General features: G+C 44.7%; 1 protein-coding gene across 1 annotated transcript in view; it reads right to left on the bottom strand.

Moving 5' to 3' along the window:
- rusc2 (RUN and SH3 domain containing 2) overlaps positions 1-24,393 on the bottom strand; it is a 44,175-nt gene extending 19,782 nt beyond the window's left edge. The window contains 4 exon segments of the mRNA XM_069169382.1: positions 2,134-2,689; positions 3,272-4,750; positions 4,752-5,026; positions 24,218-24,393. Coding sequence (XP_069025483.1) covers positions 2,134-2,689; positions 3,272-4,750; positions 4,752-4,832 — 2,116 coding nt within the window. The 5' untranslated portion in view covers positions 4,833-5,026; positions 24,218-24,393.
- Positions 24,394-24,959: the final 566 nt, after the last annotated feature.

Below are 24,959 nucleotides of genomic sequence, written 5' to 3'. Positions count from 1 at the left end.
TTTCTGGAGGTCCATCTGAAAATAATCCCTCATTCATTAGAAAAGAAGATTCAAGAACACCTGTTTTTGGGGGCGTGTCTGTTTGATTGACAGGCCTGTGGTGCAGTCAGGTTACAGCTATCGGTGGGCGGGACGTAGTATCGTCAGGTTTCCAATCAGATCGGTCAGATCCACCTCTGGCTCCTCCCCCAACTCGTCCAAATATGGTCACTTCCTGCTCCAAACCGCTCCGAACTAACAAAGATGGTGACGGACAGAATCTGAACTGGAGGATTCACAACGTTCACAAACCAACAATGACATCACTGATGGTTGATGACATCACTGCTGGATGATGACATCACTGATGGTTGATGACATCACTGATGGGTGATGGTTGGTCTGAACTGATGTTTGGAGCTCCAGTTTATAACTATGAAAGGAGATAGCTGAGATGTTCCTTTCCTGCTGCACACACTCATAATTGTCCCTGGTCTTATTCCAGAGGAACTCCAAGCATGTGTGTGTGTGTGTGTGTGTGTGTGTGTGTGTGTGTGTGTGTGTGTGTGTGTGTGTGTGTCTAAGCAGGAACACAATAGGCAGCTGACAGTCTGTTCTTATATAACTGGTCTCCTTTGTACACTCTGATTTGAGGACTTCAGTGTCAGAAACATTTATGAAGGATCAGTTAGATTCTGTGGCTGAAAACTTTCTGACATCTATTTAAATTAAAGATATCACCATGATCTGACTCCAACACAGTCTTCCTCACAAAGACAGACAGACGTCATCCTCTCAACCTCTACAATAAACATCTCTTCACTTTATGCTGGAATTATCTTTGAGACTAAATATTCTGGATCAGCTGTTTAAAAACTGGACAGCACTGATTTTAATCTTAGACTTCATTTCAGCCATAAAAAAAAAAAAAAAAAAAAAAAAAAAAATCAAGTTTAATAGAGTTTAGTTAGTTTTATTTAACAACTCTACTTCCTGTATTTATTTTACTGCATTTACCTTCTGTGTATTTATTAATATATTATTACCCTGTCACTCTTTAAATGATTTACATATTGAACTCTGGACTGATTAAACAGTACAGAATGCTTCTATTTATTCCAAACAAACATGACACTTGTTATTTTTCTCATTTCAAAGTTTTTAATTGTAAAGGAGCTCTTCATGATTCACAGATTTAAAAACTCTTTGTCCCTCACTGTCCTTTTAGTTCAGTTAATCAACTGAAACAAGCCGTTTTATGTCCTGTCTCTTTAAGGCCCGCCTCCCTAACAGCCCGCTGTCTTCTGATTGGCCAGTTTTCAGATGGGGGTGAGAGGTGGGGGGTGTCGCTGCCCTTTCACCTCCTTTCACCTGATTGTTATTCAGAACAAGTTTGGCCCACTTCAACTGTTCAACACTGAGGATACACACACTATACATACATACACACACACTATACATACACACACACACACACACACACACACACACACACACACACACACACACACACATACACACACACACACACACACACACACACACACACACACACACACACACACACACATACACACACACACACACATACACACACACACACATACACACACACACACACACACACACACACACACACACACACACAAGCATTTTGTTGGATGATGCAGCAGATTTAACTTTTTTCTTTTTGTGTATTTCTTCATGAACACATTTCAATATATTATTAAGTAGAAATAATGAATCCTCTTTATTTGTGTTACTAAACCAACAAACTAACCAATAATATTTAAAAGCTATAAGAGAAGAAGAGGACACGAGCGCAGCCATAATGATGGTTATATTTCAAATAAAGGAATAATTCATGACTGAAGCAATCTCTATAAAGAGAGGTTCAAATCATCACTGATCTGATTCTTTTTATATTAATAAAGATAAAAACCTGTCATTGTCATAATGAACACACTCTGCAGTGTTATGGATCTTTATGGACTCTGATAAGTTAGTTTGCAGCTTTTCCTCAGAATGGAAACCACATGACATAACTTCTGATCATCAGGTGAACAGAAGCTCTGATTGGTCCGTCACTCTGAAACCATGAAGGAGGTGTAAGGTGGAGGTGTAAGGTGGAGGTGTAAGGTGGAGGTGACGTACCTTCGGCCGAGGTCCGGCTCTCCCGCGCCCCCTCCAGGTGGCGCTCTATGCTGCCGTGGCTGTAACACCTGGTGAAGGGTACAGGTGACAGGTGAGCGTCGGCCTCGGCACGCCGCTCCAGGATGGGGGAGAAGTCCACGGAGGAGTGGGAGTGGGTGGAGTAGGTGGAGGAGAACGGGTCTGCGGCGGCCTTCATGGACGGAGACCCCCCCGCACCCGCGTTCCTCCGCTTGCTCCTCGCTATCTCAGCGAAGGAGGTGACCCGTGGAGGAGGGGGCGGGGCCGGGGCGGCGCCCTCGCTGAGCCGGACCGGGCAGCTCAGCATGCGCTCCAGAGAGCCGAGCCGCGGCGACGGAGATTGGTCCAGGTCGCGGTCGTAGCTGCGAGAACGGGGACGGCTTCCTGAGGAGGCTCCGCCCCCAATGACGCCCCGCCCAGCCACGGGAGGGGAAATGTTGACGTACACCTGGCCTTCAATCACGGCGGGAGCACCTTCAGCCCCGCCTGCTGCCTGCTCCTCCTCCTCCTCTTCGTCCTCTTCATCATTGTCATCTCGCTGAATGAAGAGAGAAAAACAAACCAGTCACTCTCTACAGACCAGCCAGGGGTCAGAGGTCAAACACACAGCAGAGGACCTGTGGCTCATTGTGGTGTGATGAACTCAGCTGGTCAAACTGTCTGTTAGACAGAATAAATACACGTTTTTAATATTTGTCTGACTTTAAGCGAGTCGTCTTCAGTTCCAGATAACGAGCTGCTTCTGGTTCACAGCAAACGTTTCACCTCCCGTCCACGAGACGAGGAGGCAGAGGATCATCAGAAACAGATGAAACATCAGGAAGGTATTATTATATCATATCAATACATTCGATAAGCTGTGTACAGTTAGAGGAAGGTTATACTTTAATATTGTTGTGATATTCTTTGTGAATAATTCACCTTAAAATGAATTACATTTAATGATGTCATCATTAAGACCAGGTATTGTTTGACATTTTTTATACTCGTGAAAATATGATGTGGTGTTTGTGATCGATACAGAAACTATTTTATTATATATATAATAAAATAGTTTCTGTATCTGTATATATATATATATATATATATATACATATATAAAAGCAGGTGGTCCACTCACTCTCGTCGACTCTCCTTCCTCGTCCTCTTCCTCCACGCCCACCTCAACGGCTCGCTGCCTGAACAGGAAGTACTCGCTGGGCTGGGTGGGGGTGGGGGTGGGGCTTCCTTTGCTGTGCTCGTCGGAGCAGCTGTGGACCGAGGAGCCGGCGGGACTCGGGGACGACTGGGACGAGAGGTCGCAGGTCACCAGCTTGTAGTAGTTCTGGGTGGCGACGACCAGGCGCGCCTGACTCTGCAGACAGGAAGCCAAGTCGCCGGAGGACCCGGCGTGAGGCGGGTGGAAGGAGTTGCAGTTGGCGTCCAGGTCCAGAACCCCCTGGTGCTCCACGGAGCAGGAGCAGGTGGAGGAGCTGGACAGGCGGGGCTCGTGGAGGAGAGGGAGGGTGCTGCCGAGGCAGGGGGGCTGCAGCTGTGAGAGGGGGGGTTCGGTCGGGGAGGTGTGGAGGTCCAGATAGAAAGCCCCTCCGGTGGTTCCCGCCAGGCTGGAAGCCGACGAGGTGCAGGAGTGGTTGGTGGAGCTGTTGAGGTTGGTCGGCACGGTAACCGCCGGCTTCTCCGGCACGCTGTTGTTCATCTTGTTGTAGATGGCGCTGAAGTTGACGAGGACGCCGTCGGAGCTGTTGCAGGACGAGTCGCTGCCGTAGCCCTGCCGGCACTCGGAGAAGGCCTCGGGGAAGTTCTGAGGGAAGTTCTGGGACAGCGTGCAGCAGGAGCAGTGCTGGGTGGACGAACTGGACGAGGACGAGCCCGTCTTGCTGCTCCGCCCACACCTCATGGGATGATCTTCGTCCTCTTCGTCGTCGTCCCCCCAGTCCTGCTCGCCACAGTCCATGGACATGTTGGAGCCGCTGCTGCCGTGGCGCCGCTGGCCGTCCAGTCCCAACAGGTCCAGCTCCTCCAGGTGGGCGGAGAGCTCCGAGGCCACGCCCCTCAGGGACTCCCGGCCGCCTCCTCCCACCGAGCCGTGCAGGAGGAAGGGCTCGGCGGCGAAGCCCAGGTCGTGGAGACGGAAGGAAGCCGTGCCGTCGTGGAGGGCGGAGTTAGTGTCGCTGTGGAGGTGGAAAGACGAGTCTTCCAGGTACCCGCTGAGGTTGTCCCCATCGTCCTCCTCCTCTTCCTCCTCGTCTTCGGTGTTCAGGAGGAACGGGTTGTGACGCAGCGGGTTCCTGTTGCGGGCCTTCGCTCGGGGTAACGTGTGAGCTGCGATCAGCTGGTCCTCGGAGTTGCTGGAGGTGAACGATGAGTCGTCGCTCGCCGCGCTGCCTCCTCTTCCTCCTCTTCCTCCTCCCTTCCTCTCCCTCCCTCCGTTGTGGGAGGACCAGGAGCCACTGGAGGTCTGGATCAGGCTGCTGTAGAGCAGCGCCTCCCTCTGGAGGACGTCTCTCTCTGGGAGGGAGGTGGTGCGACTCAGCCCCAGGTTCTCCGGGAGGCTGAACGGGTTGCTCCTCTTCAGGGAGCTCCCACAGCCTCCCTGCCGCCCCCCCCGACACCTGGCAGTGCACCAGGGGGATGTGGTGGACCACCAGGGTCTCACCAGACAGTTTAGGGGGGCTGTCCATGGTCCAGGAGGAGGAGGGGGAGGGGGGCCGGAGCTGCAGCAGCAGAGGGAGGGGGGCCCGCTGTGGGGGGGAGGGGGAGGGGGAGCGACGTGTGCTGATGGTTCTGTTCACTCAGTCTGATCTGGGTCCAGTTCTGAAGGACTGCAGGGGATCAGGAAGGAGAGGACGTCGACGCTGAGGACAGAGGGGGACATCTGGAGACAGAGACAGAGGACATGTCAGGAGAGCACACACACACACACACACACACACACACTCTCACACATCAGAGGACGAGGACACACACACACACACACACACACACACACACACACACACACACACACACACACACGGCACTATTTCACTTCCATAACGGAAGTCTTTCATTGCACCCAAAACTAAGACGAACGTCATGACATCATCAGAGTTTTGAAAACACTCTGCAGCTACAAAACACACTTTACTGATGTAAATATTCTCTGAACATAGAAAGACGTCTTCAATCAGCAGCACGAAGTGGAAACAGTGACACACACACACACACACACACACACACACACACACACACAGCAGGCAGCTGACTCTTTAACGGATGATGACCTCATTCTCAGTCACATATCACACCCGAAATAAAACACACAGGAGGCTCAGACTCAGCTTCCTTCACATCCTCTGTTGGACCTCCGATCAGGGGAATTATTACTAATATATTAAAGATGTCATTTCTACTGAAGATGGTTTTCTTCACCATATTAAAAGCCTTTTTTCTTTGAGCCCCTCTTTGTTTTGCAATAAACAGAACTGCCCTCAGTTTGAGGAGACATTAAAAATATTCATCAGCTTTGGTTCATGCAGTTTTCTGTCCAACCTGAAGTTCCAGGGAGAGTCATGTATTCAGAGGCTGTGAACCTGCTGCAGGCTCAGAGCAGCTGCACTACCTGCCCACCGCCGGCTGGCCACGCCCACATTCATCCAATCAGGCCTCTTAAAGTGGACTCATCCTTTCTAATGTCTTTACTTTCTCCTGTGGAACACAGGAAGGACCGAGGTGAGCTGGATTAGTGCCGACGGCTCACTTTAAATCAGACGAGTGCAGATTGAAAATACGTTTTAATTCTTAAATCCTTCTGTAGGACCTGAGAGCAAGGCAGCAGAGAGACAGACAGCTGACAGGACGAGCAGCAGGTCAGACGTGGAGATGTGAGAGAGCAGCAACATCACAGGAAGTTAGAAATAAAAAGCAACAAACGTTCACATAAATAATACTACAAACTGAGAAAGTTTATGGTTTTATGAAAAATATGTTTATTTTGAATTTGATGCTTTAAAATAATACAACAAAGGAGACCCTGAACTGTTGAGCAGCTGAAATCCTCCATCAGGCCAGAATGGGACCACATTCCACTTTCTAAACTCCAGAAACTGGTCTCCTCAGTTCCCAAAGGTTTCCAGAGTGTTGTTAAAAGAAGAGTTGATGCAGCTCAGTGGTGGACATCATCCTGGAACAACTTATAGAGACGTGTTGATGACATCAGATTCAACATGAGAAGATATTTATCAGAAAACTATGAAACTTCTCAGTTTCAACATTTGATATTTTGTCTTTGGTCTATTTGCACTGAAACGTGAGTTTATGTGATTTGCAAATGATTGCGTTGTGTTTTTATTCACTAACTGTTGACCTGCTGAGAGCTGAGGTCACACCTGAGGACCTGTCTTCATAAATGACCTTTAAAACGAGAGGACTCGGCTCCACCTGTGGAGACGTGGTGAGCTCCCATGATGCTCTGCTGCAGCCATGACTCAGCACATTTTATCATCTTTAACAGATCAAACATCTTGATCAGTAATTAAGGAAAAACAACTCATATTTGTGGCAGCATTAAACTCATCACAAATATGTAAACAGAACAAACAGCAGCAGATGAACTTCCTTCTCCCAAATATTGGAGAAATTAGAAATGAAAGAAAACCGATTAATATTGATTTTACAATAAACTGATGAATATTTGCTGCTTTTAGCTGCTTTTCTCTGTTGTACATCATCATAAACAAAACTTTAAAATGTAAAGTTTTCAAAAAAACTGTGCTGAATATTTTGGACCAGTGTTCCCATGTTATAAAATGATGAACTGATGAATAAAGAAAACAATCGTTTGTGGCAGCAGCTAAACGAAGCAGAAACTCACTTCTGCTATTTTACATGTTTTATTTATCTTCATGGCTCAAGCACCTTTTCACTGTTTGAAAGCTGCGGTACAAATAAAGTTAATCAGGTCTGTGTAAACAGGGCATTTTGTATTGATGATGTGGCCTAAAAAAAACTAAATAAGTAATATTCTGGATGTGTTTTCTGTTTAAATGTGGAAAGATACATGAACCAACACTTCTACATGTTAGAGACAAACACACTTCAGTGGAGGTTTATGGCTCCACATATCTTACTCATGAGGATGTAAATGGCAGCAAAAGGTTTGTTCATTTCTTTTCTAAACCATCATGTGAAAGATAAAACATCCAACCAAGGTCAGCAGGTTTTAAAGTTTCAGTCGATGCTCCTGCAGGAAGATGACAGGATGAGCTGCAGCTCAGAGAGAAGTGACGTTTACACCAGACAAAGGAAACAAAATGGGTTTAAAAGATGATCTGCAGGCTGGATTGTGTAAGTAGTCCTCAAAAAAGTCTCACCGTGACCCTTCAGGGCCTCCGTAGCATCCTAATGGAACAAACATCAGTGTGAGGATGATTACTTATAAAAATGAAAAATATCTTCAGCAAATTTACAGCTGAAGAAGCGGCTGTCAGACAGTTCATTATATTTTATGTGAATATATAAATGTGAAGATTTAAAAGCTGTTGTGTTAAATTCACTGAGCAGCTGTAGTTTCTTTATCATGAATATAATTGCACATTTTCCCTAAAAGATGAGCTCAGCGTGGAGTGAGACAGGCTGGACTCATGTTCAAGGTCAGAGTATTAAAACTATTCACCACACGTCTTCGTCACAAACCTCTCCACATGTTCTGACACTAAAATAAAACAGTAAAACAACGTCTGCAGGACGACGTGTCCTTCCACCACCAGCACCGCTACAGGCCCGCTTATCACCCCGTTAACGGGTTAACCAGAACAAAGAGGCCGAGCTCAGCCAATCGCATTTCATGTCCCACGCAACATCAGAAACCCCGGCTACAACAGCAGCCAATCAGAGGACGGCCTGCTGTGAGAGAGACTTTCTCTCTTTCTTCACCAACACAAAGCAGGAGGACGTCTGGTGATGTTTACAGAACAGAAGACGTGAATGGACCGACACCAGAACACCTTCCCTCCATCAGTCCAGTCTGAATGACTTCATCTGGTAACGAACCGACGGCTGTTCTGGTCTGACGGACGAACACAACAACTCAAATGTGGAAATCTACAAGTGTATTTACTGAAATATGCCCTGAAATACAGTTTTCCTTTGACAGATGACAGGAGATAACAAGCAGTGAATTATCAAGCAGCTCTGAACGGCTTCATCATCTGTCAGCTTCATGTTGTGGTTTGGTGTCATTTCCAGCAGCGGTTTGATGTTTTCTGTCCGTCGTCACCGAAAAACACGAACACACGGACGTTAAGACAGGAAAGAAAAGAGAGAAATCACTGATAACTGCAGGCTTCATTTTAAAAACCACGTTGTTCATAAAGGGTCTAGTTACTTTTAAAGGTTTTATAAAACACGGTTCTTTAGAAAAGCTGCATCCCTGCCTGCCTCGTTTCAGACAGCCGAGTTGGAATCTGACCTATTTATGAAACTGGGAGGAAAAGGAAACTAACGCCGCAACAAAGGACATCCTCCCTGTTATATCATCAAGCTGAGCTTCCAGGAATAAGTCAGAGCCTGGTGGGGGGGGCTCCCTCGCTGGGCGGAGACAGTAATTAGGACGATGGATGGCGTCCACCCACAGTGGGACTCGCTGTTGACTGAATGCATTCTTCTGGCTGTTTGTACAATAAAGAAAAGACAGAAGAGGTTTTGTGCAGAAGCTGAGATACGTCATGAATCTGAATGTCTGCAGCAGAAACATCTGTAAATGAATAACTGAGGAGGTTGTTGGTTAAAAACAAAACATCAATGATGGAACATAACCAGGAAGCAGGTCAAAAGTCTCCTGAATTAAAGGTGCAGTATGCAGGATTTGCATTTTAAAACATTAAAAAAATTACTTAAATAGGAGAGGAGGGTAAACATGCAGCGATGGATAGTGAAGGAATGAAGTCTGATGTGGAACCTGCTACGTTTCTGCAGAGGAAACAGCAGCTAACAGTATCCAGCAGAAGTGTCTTCAGCTGCAATACCAGCGAGTGCCACTAGAGGTCGGCTCCAAAAAGCCTCCGGCTCCATAGACTCCCATTCAACTTCTCTCATCAAATCCAAAGTGAATAAAATGTGTCCATCAGTTATCTCGGTGTTGTTAGCTAAAGTCACTCCTTCTTATTAGTTTTCTGGAGGTCCATCTGAAAATAATCCCTCATTCATTAGAAAAGAAGATTCAAGAAGACCTGTTTTTGGGGGCGTGTCTGTTTGATTGACAGGCCTGTGGTGCAGTCAGGTTACAGCTATCGGTGGGCGGGACGCAGTATCTTCAGGTTTCCGATCAGATCGGTCAGATCCACCTCTGGCTCCTCCCCCAACTCGTCCAAATATGGTCACTTCCTGCTCCAAACCGCTCCGAACTAACAAGATGGTGACGGACAGAATCTGAACTGGAGGATTCATAACGATCACAAACCAACGATGACATCACTGATGGTTGATGACATCACTGATGGTTGTGATTGGTTGTTCTGTGCCACCACGCCGACATCACCCTCCTCCTCTGATCAGTCCCTGGTTCCTCCTCTCTGCTGTTCTCTTCTCTCTCTGCCCACTGAATGAAAGGAGCTTTTGTTCGTTGCACTCGTTCACCATCTCACAGCCGAGTCGAGTTCAGCTCGACAACGAGGCCAAAGTTACAGCTACCCAACCTCTGAGGGTTTCTGTTTCTCTCACATCGCTGCCTGAAACTCAGCAAATAAAACGTGTTAAATAGTTTTACTTTCACCATCCAGAAGTCAAACATCTACACCAGACCGGGGCATTGTACGGCCCGCGGGCCACATCCGGCCCTTTGGCTGTCCCTGACCGGCCCGCGTGAGGTCATTGGTAAATTAGGAATCAAACGTAAATAAGTGAACATCATGCATGTGTAACCCAGGTAATGTTCAGTAGCCCAATTTACAGACGTCCCCTAAACGTCTCACCGAGCGAGCTAGTGGTCTGAATGTCCTGCCTTTGCACGTAGCAGAGCCCTTATATATATATACATGTATATATATTTATATATAAGTACATATATATATACACCTAACCCTTCTCTCACTGAACAAAAACAAAAATCTGAAAAACACAAATGAGGTAATTACACTACAAAGAAAATATCAATAGCACTTATTCCATTTTTGTATAAAGTTAATTTAATGCTGGTCTTTGAAATACTGCAAAAATATGCTCATTTTCAAAATCTTATTTGTGAATGTTGATTGAATAGTGATATCATGTTGATGTTTTTAAAATACTTGCACCACATTTTAACAGCCTAATTGTAACATCTAGTACTACCAGTGGCAGCTAATATAAACCATACAATTTACTGCTTTTTATAAAGAGATCAAATTAATATTGAGCAGAATTGAGTTCAGCCTGTTGGTCCTCCACAACAGTCCCAGTTTCTCATGAGGCCCTTTGGGAAAATGAATTGCCCACCCCTGATCTACACAGATAAGTGAGGGAGCAGAGCAAGAAAAGAGGTCACGCTGAGCTGTGTTCAGAGGGAAGTTCACCACCAACAGCTGCAAAGAACACGACACAATAAGAACACAATGGAAGGCTTGTGATACGGACAAAACCAAATACCAAGATATGTTTCCCCAAACAGCTCCAGATCACTCCTGAGACGGGACGGTAGGATGACTGGAGTTGATGTAAGGACTCCGAGGGTATAAAGACAAACAATACAACAGTAAGTTCAGGAAATGACATCACTTTAATGTGATGCAGCCTTTAAAACTAGGAAAGGGCAATAAATTATTATAATACCTTATCCATATGCTATTGTGATAGCAATAATTAGTTTGCAATTTCTTTAAATTTCTGCAATTCTTCTGCAAAAAAACATCGTCATCAGAATCTGTGCTGAAAGTATTAAAACATAAAGTAAATCTTTTCAAACTAAACTCTCTTCATTAACAACAAGAACTCCTCATTTCAACCAGAAAGTCTCTGCTCCTGTTTTCATCTCCAAATAAAACTCTGTTCACCGGAGGAACAGGAACAAGAGGAGAAACAGGAAGTGACGGGGTTTGTGGGAAATGTGTTCTTCACATTAAAATGATGATTAAATGTTTGTGATCAAAGGAAGTGATTCCATATTACTGGATGTTAAATGAGTTTTGTCCACACGTCCAGTTGTCAGAGACGTCTCTTTGTTTGTTTCATCCAGCAGGTCTATGTGTTGAATGAACATGAATTAAACAGCATCTAAAGCTCTTATTTTGACAGCTGATGTCGTCCTTGTTTCTATATTCCAGTCACAGACGCTCTGTTCTGGAAACATACGCAGCTTTTAGGACCTTTTAGAACCTTTTAGGACTTTTTAGGAGCTTTTATGAGCTTTTATCTCCACGGTTCTCTGAATTCAATAAATACATTAAAAAAAAGATGAGAACTAAAATATTTCAGTTTTTGAGAAAATCTGCCACAAAAATCAAACATTTTTGATCAAAACAATCATTAAAAAACTTTGATCATGATCATGATACCATAAACTATCCATATCTGAATGGGTCCATTTAAAAAGTCAACCAATGTTGATCACCAGAACAGGCCTGAACGCCTCTCCGACAGCACCACCTTTAATAAACTATTCTCACAGACAACTATCAGATAGTTTCATCTCAACCAGCCTGTGAGGATTCCTGTCTGATCCTGCTGTTTTCCTGTGTTCCCTGATCACCTGTCCTCCTGTGTCCTGTCCTCCTGTGTCCTGTCCTCCTGTGTCCTGTCTGTTTGTTTTGGTCTCTCCTGCAGTACCCTCCTCCGAGCTCCGCCCACTCTCACAGCAGCTGGACTTCATTCCACTGATCACCTCCAGCTGGATTAAATAGCCCGGTCTCCTGTCAACCCACTGTCACTTCGTCCGTTTACCTGCCCGGTCCCGGTTCCGGTCCCGGTCCCGTCAGTCTGAGTACTTGTCCTGAGAGAATCCCGTTCTGACTCCCTGCCTGTCTTCAGCATTCCCGCCGCTCAGCGTCGATCCTCGGAGATCACCTGTCGACGTCCTGGCACTCCTGTGGAGGACCTCGGGTTCCACACAGTCGATCCTGCCCGGACCCGTTTCCAGTGAGAGAGTTCTGTCGAGTTTCCCTCCCGACTCCGGAGGAGATGAGGAGAGACTTTGGTCCTCTGGACCTGCTGACTCTGTTCCTGAGTTTCCTGCTTGTTCACTGCAGTATTTGTGCAATGAAGTCCTTGGCTGGATTCTACCTGCTGAGTGTTCGTTTGGGTTCGCTGCCGACAGACACTATCACGTAACACAGCCGACACAAACACGCTGCTATTTTTAAACTATGTTGCCATGGTTACCACCAGATTACCGCCACCGGGCCGGAGATCTACTCGCTTTAAACTTCACGTGGCATGATGGCTGCGTCTTGTATCCTGCGTCTGTTTTGTGCCTCAGAACCACAGATGACCATTGGGGGCGCTGTGGAGGAGGTGTGAAGAAACCACATGGAAACTGGTGCGCCACCGTTACCAGGCAGGACGTGTTCCCTTTGTGGAACCAGAAACCAGCGACGAAGCCACGAATGTGAAGTCACACCATGAACATGCTGACTCGTGGTCACATCAGAGGAAACATCAAAGACTTCCACTTTCACTTCACATCTGCTTTTAGACGCTGAAAATCCGTCATTCAAAAAGTCTCCTGCTGCCTCTTCATAAGATACAATGATAAGATGGAGAGACGGTGATGCTGCAAGATGAAGGACGTTATTCTCCTTTCTGATTGGACGAGCTGGCTGGATTCCAGCTGAAATGTGTCTTTGAAGTGTTTTCATCTGCTGACGGCCTGAAGCTGGAAAACACAACAAATCGATGTCCACTTATCTGTTGACGCAGCAAAATGTGAGGCCTCGCTGGTCCGGCAGGAAAACAGTCTTCACTCTGCCAGCTCAGCATGGAGGAAACATCTGGATCAAACCATTTCTATCCAGCAGCATCATTCAGACCACCAAACAAAGAGTGAAAGTTCTGTCACGCGTTACGGACGCCTGCGCATTTTAAAGTGTGAAGTTCTGGAGCTTCTGCGTGGGTCCAGGTCACCTGACACTCCTCTGCTGTCGCCAACAGCATGAATCAAACACCTTTTCTCTCCACTTCAGTTGATAATCACAGAAAATAACAGTTTAATAACGCTCCATGACAGCTCTCAGACACCAACACGCAACCCTCCCCGAAGAACCCGAAGAACCCGATCCACCTCCTCCTCACAGGATGTTACACGGAGCCGCTCTGCATTCAGCTCATTATGGTCCATATGGTCCAGATATGATGTCACACAGCAGGAACCTGTCACGATGATGTCATGCTGACACCAAAGGCTCAGCTGGTAGATGAATAAAGTCCCCGCCCAGTTATATTTATTTACAAGGACTAATTCAATTCAGCAATATTACATCCTTCCCTCTCTCCTCCCTCTCTCTTCTCCCTCCTCTCTCCTTCCTTCCCTTCCCTCTCTTCTCCCTCCTCTCTCCTTCCTTCCCTTCTCCCTCTCCTCCCTCCTCTCTCTCCCTCTTTCCCTCCTCTCTCTCCCTTCCCTCCTTCCTTCCCTTCTCCCTCCTCTCCTCCCTCCTCCTTCCCTCCCCTCCTCTCTCCCCCTTCCCTCCTCCCTCCTTCTTTCCCTCCCCCTCCTTCCTTCCCTTCTCCCTCTCCTCCCCTCCCTCTCTCTCTCCTCCCTCCCTCCTTCCTTCCCTTGTCCCTCATCTCCCTCTTCTCTCTCCTCCCTCCCTCCTTCCCTCCCCTCTCTCCCCTCCCTCCTCCCTTCCCTCCTCTCTCCTCCCTCAACCTTCCTTCCTTCTCTCCTCTCTCCTTCTTTCCCTCCCCTTCCTTCCTTCCCTCCTCTCCCTCTCCTCCCTCCTCTCTCTCTCCTCCCTCCTCTCTCTCTCCTCCCTCCCTCCTTCCTCCTCTCTCTCCTCCCTCCTTCCTTCCCTCCTCTCTCCTTCCTTTCCTCCTCTCTCATCTCTCCCTCCTCGCCTCTCTCCTCCTTCCTCCCTCCTTGCCTCTCTCCTCCCTCCTTCCTTCTCTCCTCTCTCTCTTCCTTCCATCCCTCCTCTCTCCTTCCTTCCTTCCTTCTCTACTCTCTCCTTCCTCCCTTCCCTCCTCTCTCCTCCCTTCACTCCTCTCTCCTTTCCTCTCTCCTTCCTCCCTTCTCTCCTGTCTCCTTCTTTCTTTCCTTCTCTCCTCCCTCCTCTCTCCTCCCCTCCCTTCTCTCCTCTCTCCTTCCTTCCTTCCTTCTCTCCTCTCTCCTTCCCTCCCTCCCCTCTCCGCTCTCCTTCCTTCCTTCCCTCCTCTCTCCTTCCTTCCTTCCTTCTCTCCTCTCTCCCTCCCTCCCTCCCTTCTCTCCTTCCTCCCTTCCCTCCTCTCTCCACCCTTCCCTCCTCTCTCCTTCCTTCCTTCCTTCCCTCCCCTCTCCTCTCTCTCTCTCTCTTTTCCTTCCCTCCCTCCTCTTTCCTCCCTTCCCTCCTCTCTCCTTCCTTCCTTCCCTCCTCTCTCCTCGAGACAACAACAACTCGATAGTTAAACTGATTCATTGATTCATCAGAATTTGTGCCACAGGAGGTCGATCACTGCTGAGTTGGAAGGAACGACCTCTGACCTCTGACCTCTCCTCCACATCTCTACACTGATTCAGCAGCTGGACATTCAGTCATCGTGTCATTATCACAACGATGTTACACACACACACACACACACTCACTCTCACACACTCACTCTCACACACACACACACACTCACACACACACACACACTCACTCTCACACACTCACTCTCACACACTCACTCTCACACACACACACACTCACTCTCACACTCACTCACACACACACACACACACACACACACACACACACACACACACACACACACTCACTCTCACACACACACACACTCACACACTCACTCTCACACACACACACACACACACACACACACACACACACACACACACACACTCACTCTCACACACACACACACACACACACACACACACACACACACACACACACACTCACTCTCACACACACACACACTCACTCTCACACTCACTCACACACACACACACACACACACACACTCACTCTCACACACACACACACACACACACACACACTCACTCACACACACAGTCAGCTGTGGAAGACAACAATGTTGAATGTTTCTCAAAACTAAAAGTAGAAACAGCACAAAGTCTGACTGAAGTAAAAGTGTGTGCAGGTTGTTTCACACAATTAGGCCTTTGAAGGTGGTAAAAATAATTGAATTAATTTATTACTGTTGCATGAATCAGCAACACTTGAATGTTTTAATATAAACTATTCTGCTATTATACAATAAAAAGTACCAGATTTCCACGTGAGCTGCAGTTAGTCAGTAAGAGTCCACTGAGATCCTTCAACATCTCCAGCTGGAAAAGTTTGATTCATCCGGGCGCTGTTGTGATTGGAGGAATCTCATCTGAGCGTGTTACATCACTTCCTGTCTACCAACATTGTGACTCCTGTTACTTCTGTTATTTCAGCTTCTCTTCCTGAATTAAACGTTTCTGAACTCTCTACACTTCTTCTAATCTCAAGGAGGAGGAGGAGGAGGAGGAGGAGCAGGAGGAGTGGCAGCAATCTTCCACTCAAGTTGATCAATTAATCCAAAGCCTAAACTGAGTTATAAATCATTTGAGAGTCTGACTCTTCGTCTCTCACCCAAACTAGAAAGCAGAGAAACGGATTGTATTGTTGTTGTTTATCTCCCACCTGGTCCTTATTCAGAGTTTCTAACTGAATTCTGACTTTTGATCAGATTTAGTGCTGAGTTCAGATAAAGTGATGATAGTGGGAGACTTTAACATTCATGTTGACGTGGACAACGACAGCCTCAGTTCTACTTTCAGATCATTATTAGATTCTATAGGCTTTTATCAGGATGTAAATAAACCCGTCACCGTGGTAACCACACCCTCCATCTGGTTCTGTTGTATGGGATGGAAACTGAAAATGTAATAGTATTTCCTCCAAACCCTGTTTTGTCGGACCACTTCTTCTTAACATCTGAAGTTACAATAATGGACTACACAGCATGTGGAATAAATCCCACGACAGTAGATGTCTGTCAGATGATGTCGTGGCCAAGTTTAAGGAAGCAGTTACATGTTTATCCTCTTCGATGCCGTGTGTTAAAGCAGTGGAAGACATCTACGTTGATCTTAGTCCCACACAAGTGGATCATCTGGTAGAAACACTGCAGTATCTCTGCTACAACTCTAGATGATGTCGCCCCTCTGAAGAAGAGAGTCATGAACCAGAGGAAGTTGTCTCCATGGTACAACTCAGAACTACGCTCTGCTAGGCAGCAACTAGAAAGATGGAAAGGAAATGGAGTTCCACTAATTTAGAAGAGTTTCACCTGCCTGGAAGGAGAGTCTAATATTATATAAGAAAGCTCTTGGTAAGGCCAGAACTTTATATTATTCATCATTAATAGAGGACAACAAGAACAACCCCAGGTTTCTTTTCATCACTGTAGCAGGCTGACAAAGAGTCCCAGTTCTGTTGAGCCCTCTATTCCTTCAGCTCTCAGCAGTAATGACTTCATTAACTTCTTTACTAATAAAATTCTTACTATCAGGGAGAGAATCGGGCCGACCCTTCCTGACACCATCACTGATGTGTTGCTAAGCAACAGCAGCCCTGAAAGCAACTGTAGGACCAGATGTAAACTTGGAACATTTCTCTCCTGTTGAGCTCTCTGAGTTAACTAGAATTATTTCTTCATCTGGATCCTCTAGCTGTCTGTTAGATCTCATCCCAACTAAACTTTTTAAGGAAGTCTTCCCTTTAATTAATACTTCCATATTAGATCAGATCAACCTATCTATTGTAACCGGCTATGTACCGCAGGCTTTTAAAGTGGCCGTAATTAAACCTTTACTTAAAAAGACGACTCTTGATCAGCTGTTTTATGAAACTACAGACCAATTTACAACCTGACATTTATTTCTAAAATCCTTGAAAAAGTTGTTTCAAATCAACTTTTCATTTACAAAGGAATGATCTGTTTGAAGATGTTCAGTCTTTAGAGTTCATCACAGCACAGAAACAGCTCTGGTGAAAGTTACTAACGACCTTTTGTTAGCCTCAGATAATGGACTTGTCTCTGTACTTGTTCTTCTGGACCTCAGTGCTGCTTTTGATACGATTGATTATACGATCTTATTACAGAGATTAGAAGACGTTACGAGGATTAAAGGAACTGCATTAGACTGGTTCAAATCCTACTTATCAGATAGATTCCAGTTTGTCCATGTCAACAATGAGTCTTCCAGACAAACAAGAGTTAGTTATGGAGTTCCACAAGGCTCAGTGTTAGGCCCAATACTTTTTACTTTGTACATGCTTCCATTAGGAGATGTCATCATGAAGCACTGCATCAACTTCCATTGTTATGCAGATGACACTCAGCTATATCTTTCTATAAAACCAGACGAAACTAATCAGTTAGTAAAACTTGAAGCCTGTCTAAAAGACATAAAGGTCTGGATGACCAAGAACTTCCTGCTTCTAAATTCAGACAAAACAGAAGTTCTTGTACTTGGTCCTAAACACCTCAGAAACTCTTTCTGTAATCACTTAGTTACTCTAGATGATATTGTCTTGGCCTCCAGCAAAACTGTGAGGAACCTTGGAGTCATCTTTGATGAGGATTTGTCCTTTAGACACCATATAAAGCAAATCTCCAGAACTGCCTTCTTTCATCTACGTAATATTAATAAAATCAGGAAAATCCTTCCTCAGCGTGACGCAGAAAAACTCATTCATGCGTTTGTTACTTCTAGACTAGATTATTGTAATTCCTTGTTGTTAGGATGTCCAAATTACTCATTAAAAACCTGCAGCTGATCCAAAATGCTGCAGCAAGAGTACTGATGGGATTTATCAAGAGAGGTCATATTTCTCCAGTTTTAGCTTCTCTTCACTGACTTCCTGTGAAATCAAGAATAGAATTTAAAATTCTCTTGATGACTTACAAAGCTCTACATGACCAGGCTCCATCATATCTTAGAGATCTTATAGAACCATATAATCCTAGCAGAGCACTTCTCTATCAGTACGCTGGTCTACTTGTGGTTCCTAGAGTTTCCAGAAGTAGAATGGGAGGCGGAGCTTCAGTTTTCAGGCTCCTCCCCTGTGGAACCAGCTCCCAGTTTGTGTTGGAGGGGCAGAAACCCTCTCTAGCTTTAAGATTAGACTCAAAACCTTCCTTCTTGATGAAGCCTATAGTTAGGGCTGGCTCAGGTAGACCTGAACCAACCCTTAGTTATGCTGTTATAGGCCGAGGCTGCTGGAGGACCTCGTTACATGCTGAGCTTCTTTTCTTTCCTCCTACTCTTTAACTGACTCATACCTCACCATCTTCTTCTCTCCCATAGTTTCTTCTTATTATCTGTTGTCTCCATTCAGTTCATTCGCTCGTGTAGTTTCTGTTCTTTCTTTTCCAGATGTCCCGTCATGGAGCTGCATGTCTCTGCTCTGTGATTGTCGTCTCCACCAACAGTTCTCCTCTTCTATCTCTATGCTGTCCTTTTCTCTCTCTGCTCTCCTCTCACCCCAACCGGTCAAGGCAGATGCTCCGCCCACCTCTGATCCTGGTTCTGTTAACAGATGCTCCGCCCACCTCTGATCCTGGTTCTGTTAACAGATGCTCCGCCCACCTCTGAGTCTGGTTCTGTTAACAGATGCTCCGCCCACCTCTGATCCTGGTTCTGTTAACAGATGCTCCGCCCACCTCTGATCCTGGTTCTGTCGGAGGTTTCTTCCTGTTAAAGGGAGTTTTTCTTCCCTCTGTTGGAGGTTTTTCTTCCTTAAAGAGGAGTTTTTCCCTCCTAGTTTATGTGGAAATTGTTGAATTGTTGAATTGTTGAATTATTGAATTGTTGAATTGTTGAATTATTGAATTGTTGAATTGTTGGTTTCTCTGTATAATATTGTAAAGTCTTGCTGTAAAGACTTTAATGTGTTAAGTACCATGAAATAACCTGTGTTGTGATTTGGTGCTATATAAATAAAACTGAATTGAATTGAGGCGTCTGATTGTTTTCCAGTTGTTAGTTATACCCCATGTGTTGCCATGGAAACGTAGATCACACTGACAAAAAGTTGTATATTTTGAGAGTGAATATAGATTACATATTTTATTTAGTTGGTAACTTGTAAAATTGTTAATCGTAAGATGGAAATTAAAAATACGTATGAAAGCACATCTTTACATCAAACACACACATCCAACACACACACATCCAACACACACATCCAACACACACACATCCAACACACACACATCCAACACACATCAAACACACACATCCAACACACACACATCCAACACACACATCCAACACACACACATCAAACACACACATCCAACACACATCCAACACACACATCCAACACACACACATCAAACACACACACATCCAACACGCATCCAACACACACACATCAAACACGCATCCAACACACACATCCAACACGCATCCAACACACACACATCAAACACACACATCAAACACACACACATCCAACACACACACATCCAACACACACATCCAACACACACACATCCAAAACACACATCAAACACACACATCCAACACACATCCAACACACACATCTAACACACATCAAACACACACACATCCAACACACATCCAACACACACACATCAAACACACACATCCAACATACATCAAGCACACACACATCAAACACACACATCCAACACACACATCAAACACACACATCCAACACAAACACATCAAACACACACATCCAACACACACATCAAACACACACACATCCAACACACAAACTTCCAACACACACACATCAAACATACACATCCAACACACACACATCAAACACACACACATCCAACACACAAACTTCCAACACACACACATCAAACACACACATCAAACACACAAACTTCCAACACACACACATCAAACACACACATCAAACACGCATCCAACACACACATCCAACACGCATCCAACACACACACATCAAACACACACATCAAACACACACACATCCAACACACACACATCCAACACACACATCCAACACACACATCTAACACACATCAAACACACACACATCCAACACACATCCAACACACACACATCAAACACACGCATCCAACACACATCCAACACACATCAAACACACACATCCAACATACATCAAGCACACACACATCAAACACACACATCCAACACAAACACATCAAACACACACATCCAACACACACATCCAACACAAACACATCAAACACACACATCCAACACACACATCAAACACACACACATCCAACACACAAACTTCCAACACACACACATCAAACATACACATCCAACACACACACATCAAACACACACACATCCAACACACAAACTTCCAACACACACACATCAAACACACACATCAAACACACACACACATCCAACACACACATCCAACACACACACATCCAACACACATCCAACACACACATCCAACACACATCCAACACACACACACATCCAACACACATCCAACACACACATCCAACACACACACACATCCAACACACACACACATCCAACACACATCCAACACACACACATCCAACACACATCCAACACACATCCAACACACACACATCCAACACACACACATCCAACACACATCCAACACACATCCAACACACACACATCCAACACACATCCAACACACACACACATCCAACACACATCCAACACACACACATCCAACACACATCCAACACACACACATCCAATACACACACATCCAACACACATCCAACACACACACATCCAACACACATCCAACACACACATCCAACACACACACATCAAACACACACATCCAACACACACACATCCAACACACACATCCAACACACACATCCAACACACACACACACACATCCAACACACACACATCCAACACGCATCCAACACACACATCCAACACGCATCCAACACACACACATCAAACACACACATCCAACACACACACATCAAACACACACACATCAAACACACATCAAACACACACATCAAACACACACATCCAACATACATCCAACACACACACATCCAACACACACACACATCCAACACACATCCAACACACATCCAACACACACATCCTCTGCAGGCCTCCGACTGACTGGATGTGACTGAAGTTACACAATTACTCGACTGAACACTACAACTTCCTGTTTCAAATGAAAAGCACTCATTTCAAATTAAAAGCCATCTTTCATTTAGTGAAAGGTCCGGCCACATCCGAGGTTTTGACCTCATCTTGTTTTTGTCATATTTTATAATATGTCAGTCATAACGAGAGTTAAACAAGATATTCTGACAACAAGAGAGTTAAACACAGTAATCTGTTAGGTTTGATGAGCTGCAGCTTGGAGAAGAGAACCACGGCACACGCCATTTTAAAACAACACCATTATCAGCTCTCAGCTTTAGTTACAACTCTGGACTCATGAAAGATGGAAGTCAATGGATTGATATCACTTCAGCAGGAATCATGTGAGAACACTAAGAGTTGATCGAAGAGGAGCAATAATGATGACTGAGCAGACACACGGCTCCACCACACACGTGTTCACAGCAGTGATGGGAACACGTATGACACGGCAACGTCCTGCACACGTGAAGACCGAAGGAAGAACAGCTGGACGTGAGTCTGGACAGAACCATCCAACCAGGTACGACACACCTGTGATTTAGAGACCACCAAGTCCAGGAAGTAAATTATAAATCACACCAAGTTATTCCAGTGGACAGTAGATAGATTAAAGTCGTATTATTTCCATATAAAACACTATAAACTCATATGAAGGACTACACATGAAAAAATAAATAAATAAATACTGGGATACAGATTTCTGGTCGCACGGCGCCCAGCTGACCTGAACCGGTCCTGGTACACACAAAACACAACTTTCACAACTATTCACAGCCGACAACAAGCATGTTGAATCCTAACTGCTCCTGAAACTTCTGCTGCTGTTTAAGATATTTATAAAAATATCTGTAACCTCCATGAAGAGCTGAGCCTCATCTACTCCAACTCTTACCTGGTTAGAAAGTCAGCAGAGGGTGAGGATCAGGAGGTAAGTAGGGCTCAGCAGAAACACATCAGATTAGAGATCCGATTAGTAACACAAGGTGAACAACTCACTCAACTCTCTGATTTCCTCCTGAGATCATCAGGTTTTCTTCTAGTGGACCAGCTGCTGTATTCACCTGCTGAAACACTCAACGTGATGCAGACAGAAAGATGCAGAAAAAATAACCTCTGCTTTCTATTTACTCAGAGATTTACCTTCAATATGAAATTATTGTTATTAAAACTGGCAGGTGAGCGTTGTTGCCATGACACTAAGGTGTGATGGCTGTTGAGGTCAGGAGATAACGACACCCTTATCACACTGCATGATATGCATCAGTGAATCAGCAGGGATACAACAGGAAGCAAAGGCAGACAACTTACAAAATAAAAGCCTTGGAGTGTTTGCTACCAGCTGCATGTTCTCATGAGGCTAATTTGTAGAATGAAACCAGGCTACATATTAAATGAGGTCATTTCATTGAACCAAAACTAAAACCATATTTATTGGGATAAAGTAGATTTTTATAATATATTTGAGGGAAGGGCAGTAAGAGATCATGAACTGCCTCCTTTTCATTTACCATTTTATATTCAGCTTGAATATATTTATGACTACCTTCTTGTATGTGAACAGTCACTAAAAGTGAATTATTAATGAGTATTATTATTGCTTTAGTTTCTTTATGTTTGTTTTATTCTGGTTCTGCGTCTCTTTTTTGATTTGTTTTATAATAATAATAATTATTATTATATTATATATTATTTTATTATTATCATATATTATATTTTTATTATTATTATTATTTCCATTATATTATATTATTATATATTATTATTATTATATATTATTTTTATTTTAATAATATTTTTTTAATCATCACCAGTATTGCTACTATGATTAGCATTATGAGATATCAAAGGTGAATAACTAGATCCATCACATTTTAGACCACCAGAGAATTTACTGTAAACATGTTGTTTACATGTGAATTAAAAATAGTAGAAAGAAATGCCTCCATGTTTGGAAAATGATCCAATAATAATTTATATTCAGAAGTAGCCTGATGATAATGCAATCATCCCATACACCGTTATACATTATGCATTAGTAGCTTTTAACAACAGGAGGAATCAATGTGTGTATTGATAATAGTGATACTCAACATGGTTACTTGGCATCTTAATAAAACCTCAAATCTATATTCTGCCTTTTAACCAGATGCACTGCACTTTATATAGAGTTTAGGCTGATGAACTGACCTTAAGCTTATAACAAATGTGATTTTTTTTTTTTTTTTCATATTACTGATGCGGCTAGAACTTGTTTTTTGATGGCTGGAGCCAGGCTTTTATTTTGTAGGGGTTTGACGGAAGTCCTTCTGTCCCGCTGCTGTCTCTCGGTCCTCGGATCAATATGGTGATTACGTGGAGGTGCGGGCCGCTGGTGAGGCAGCATCTCCCCGCCTCGGCCTGTCATCAACCACCAGTGTGTTTCTGATGTTTATTCCAGATATGAACCGAGTCCTCGGCCCGTTAACCCGGAGATTACCGAACAAACTCGCCGATGAGCCGAACCGAACCGAACCGAACCCCCGCGCGACCCTGCCTTTGTGTCACTGCGATAAATCAAACAGCCTCCTCCCGGACATTTTCTCTGACCGACACCTTACAACGACCCGCAGGGGGCTAAGACACGGTTCAGAGGCGGAACCGCGGCCCGACGGGCCCGGTCCTCCGGTACCACCGAGCGAGGCATCTTTTTTCTGGCTGCGCCGCGATGCCGCTGAGCGGAGCCCTCCCTCCTCCTCCCTCCTCCTCCCCCCGACAAACACACCCGACATTAAGGCTCCTACCGTGTCGCAGGTGGCCGTCGACGGGTTCGGTTTCTGGAAAAAGCCTGCGTGTCCGGGTGGGACCGGGCGGGACCGGGCTGGTGGACCGCTGGTCTTCGGCGTGTGTCGGTATTGTTTTGTCCGTGAGAGACTGCAGGGCAGGCGGCGGCGGTGCATCGCAGGATGGGCAGGGCTGGAGCGGCACGTCAGGCTGAGGTCACCGCGCGGTCCCAGACCGGATTATCTAACCGGGCGGGACAGCTGCCGCTCGTTACGCCTGGCGCCTACAATAATAAATACAATCATTAGAACAGTAAATAACAATAATAGTAATATTAATAAACAATAAGTAATAATAATAAAGTAAAAGCAGCACATGATGATAATAAAAACAATAAACAATAATAGTAATATAAATAATAATAATAATATTAGCCCTGGCACCTTCACCGGCCATCCTATAACAATAATGATAATAATAAAACAATTGATTATAATAGTAATCATAATAATAATAGCGGTTCAATAATAGTAAAAATAATAATAGTAATACTAATAATAATGATAGGCTTGCCACCTCAACAGGGCATCCTATAATAATAATAACAGTTCATAAATAAAAATGATAATAATAATGTTAATAATAATAATAATAATATTAGGCCCAGCACCTCAACCAGCCATCCTATAATAATAATCATAATCATTAAAATAATTACAATAATTACAACAATAACAATAATAATAATAATATCGGTTAAAA

This window comes from Embiotoca jacksoni, unplaced genomic scaffold (genome assembly GCF_022577435.1).
Source record: "Embiotoca jacksoni isolate LCO1_2020_lvr unplaced genomic scaffold, fEmbJac1.0.p SCAF_44, whole genome shotgun sequence".
NCBI lineage: Eukaryota > Metazoa > Chordata > Actinopteri > Embiotocidae > Embiotoca > Embiotoca jacksoni.
This window is presented reverse-complemented; position numbering and strand designations above follow the sequence as displayed.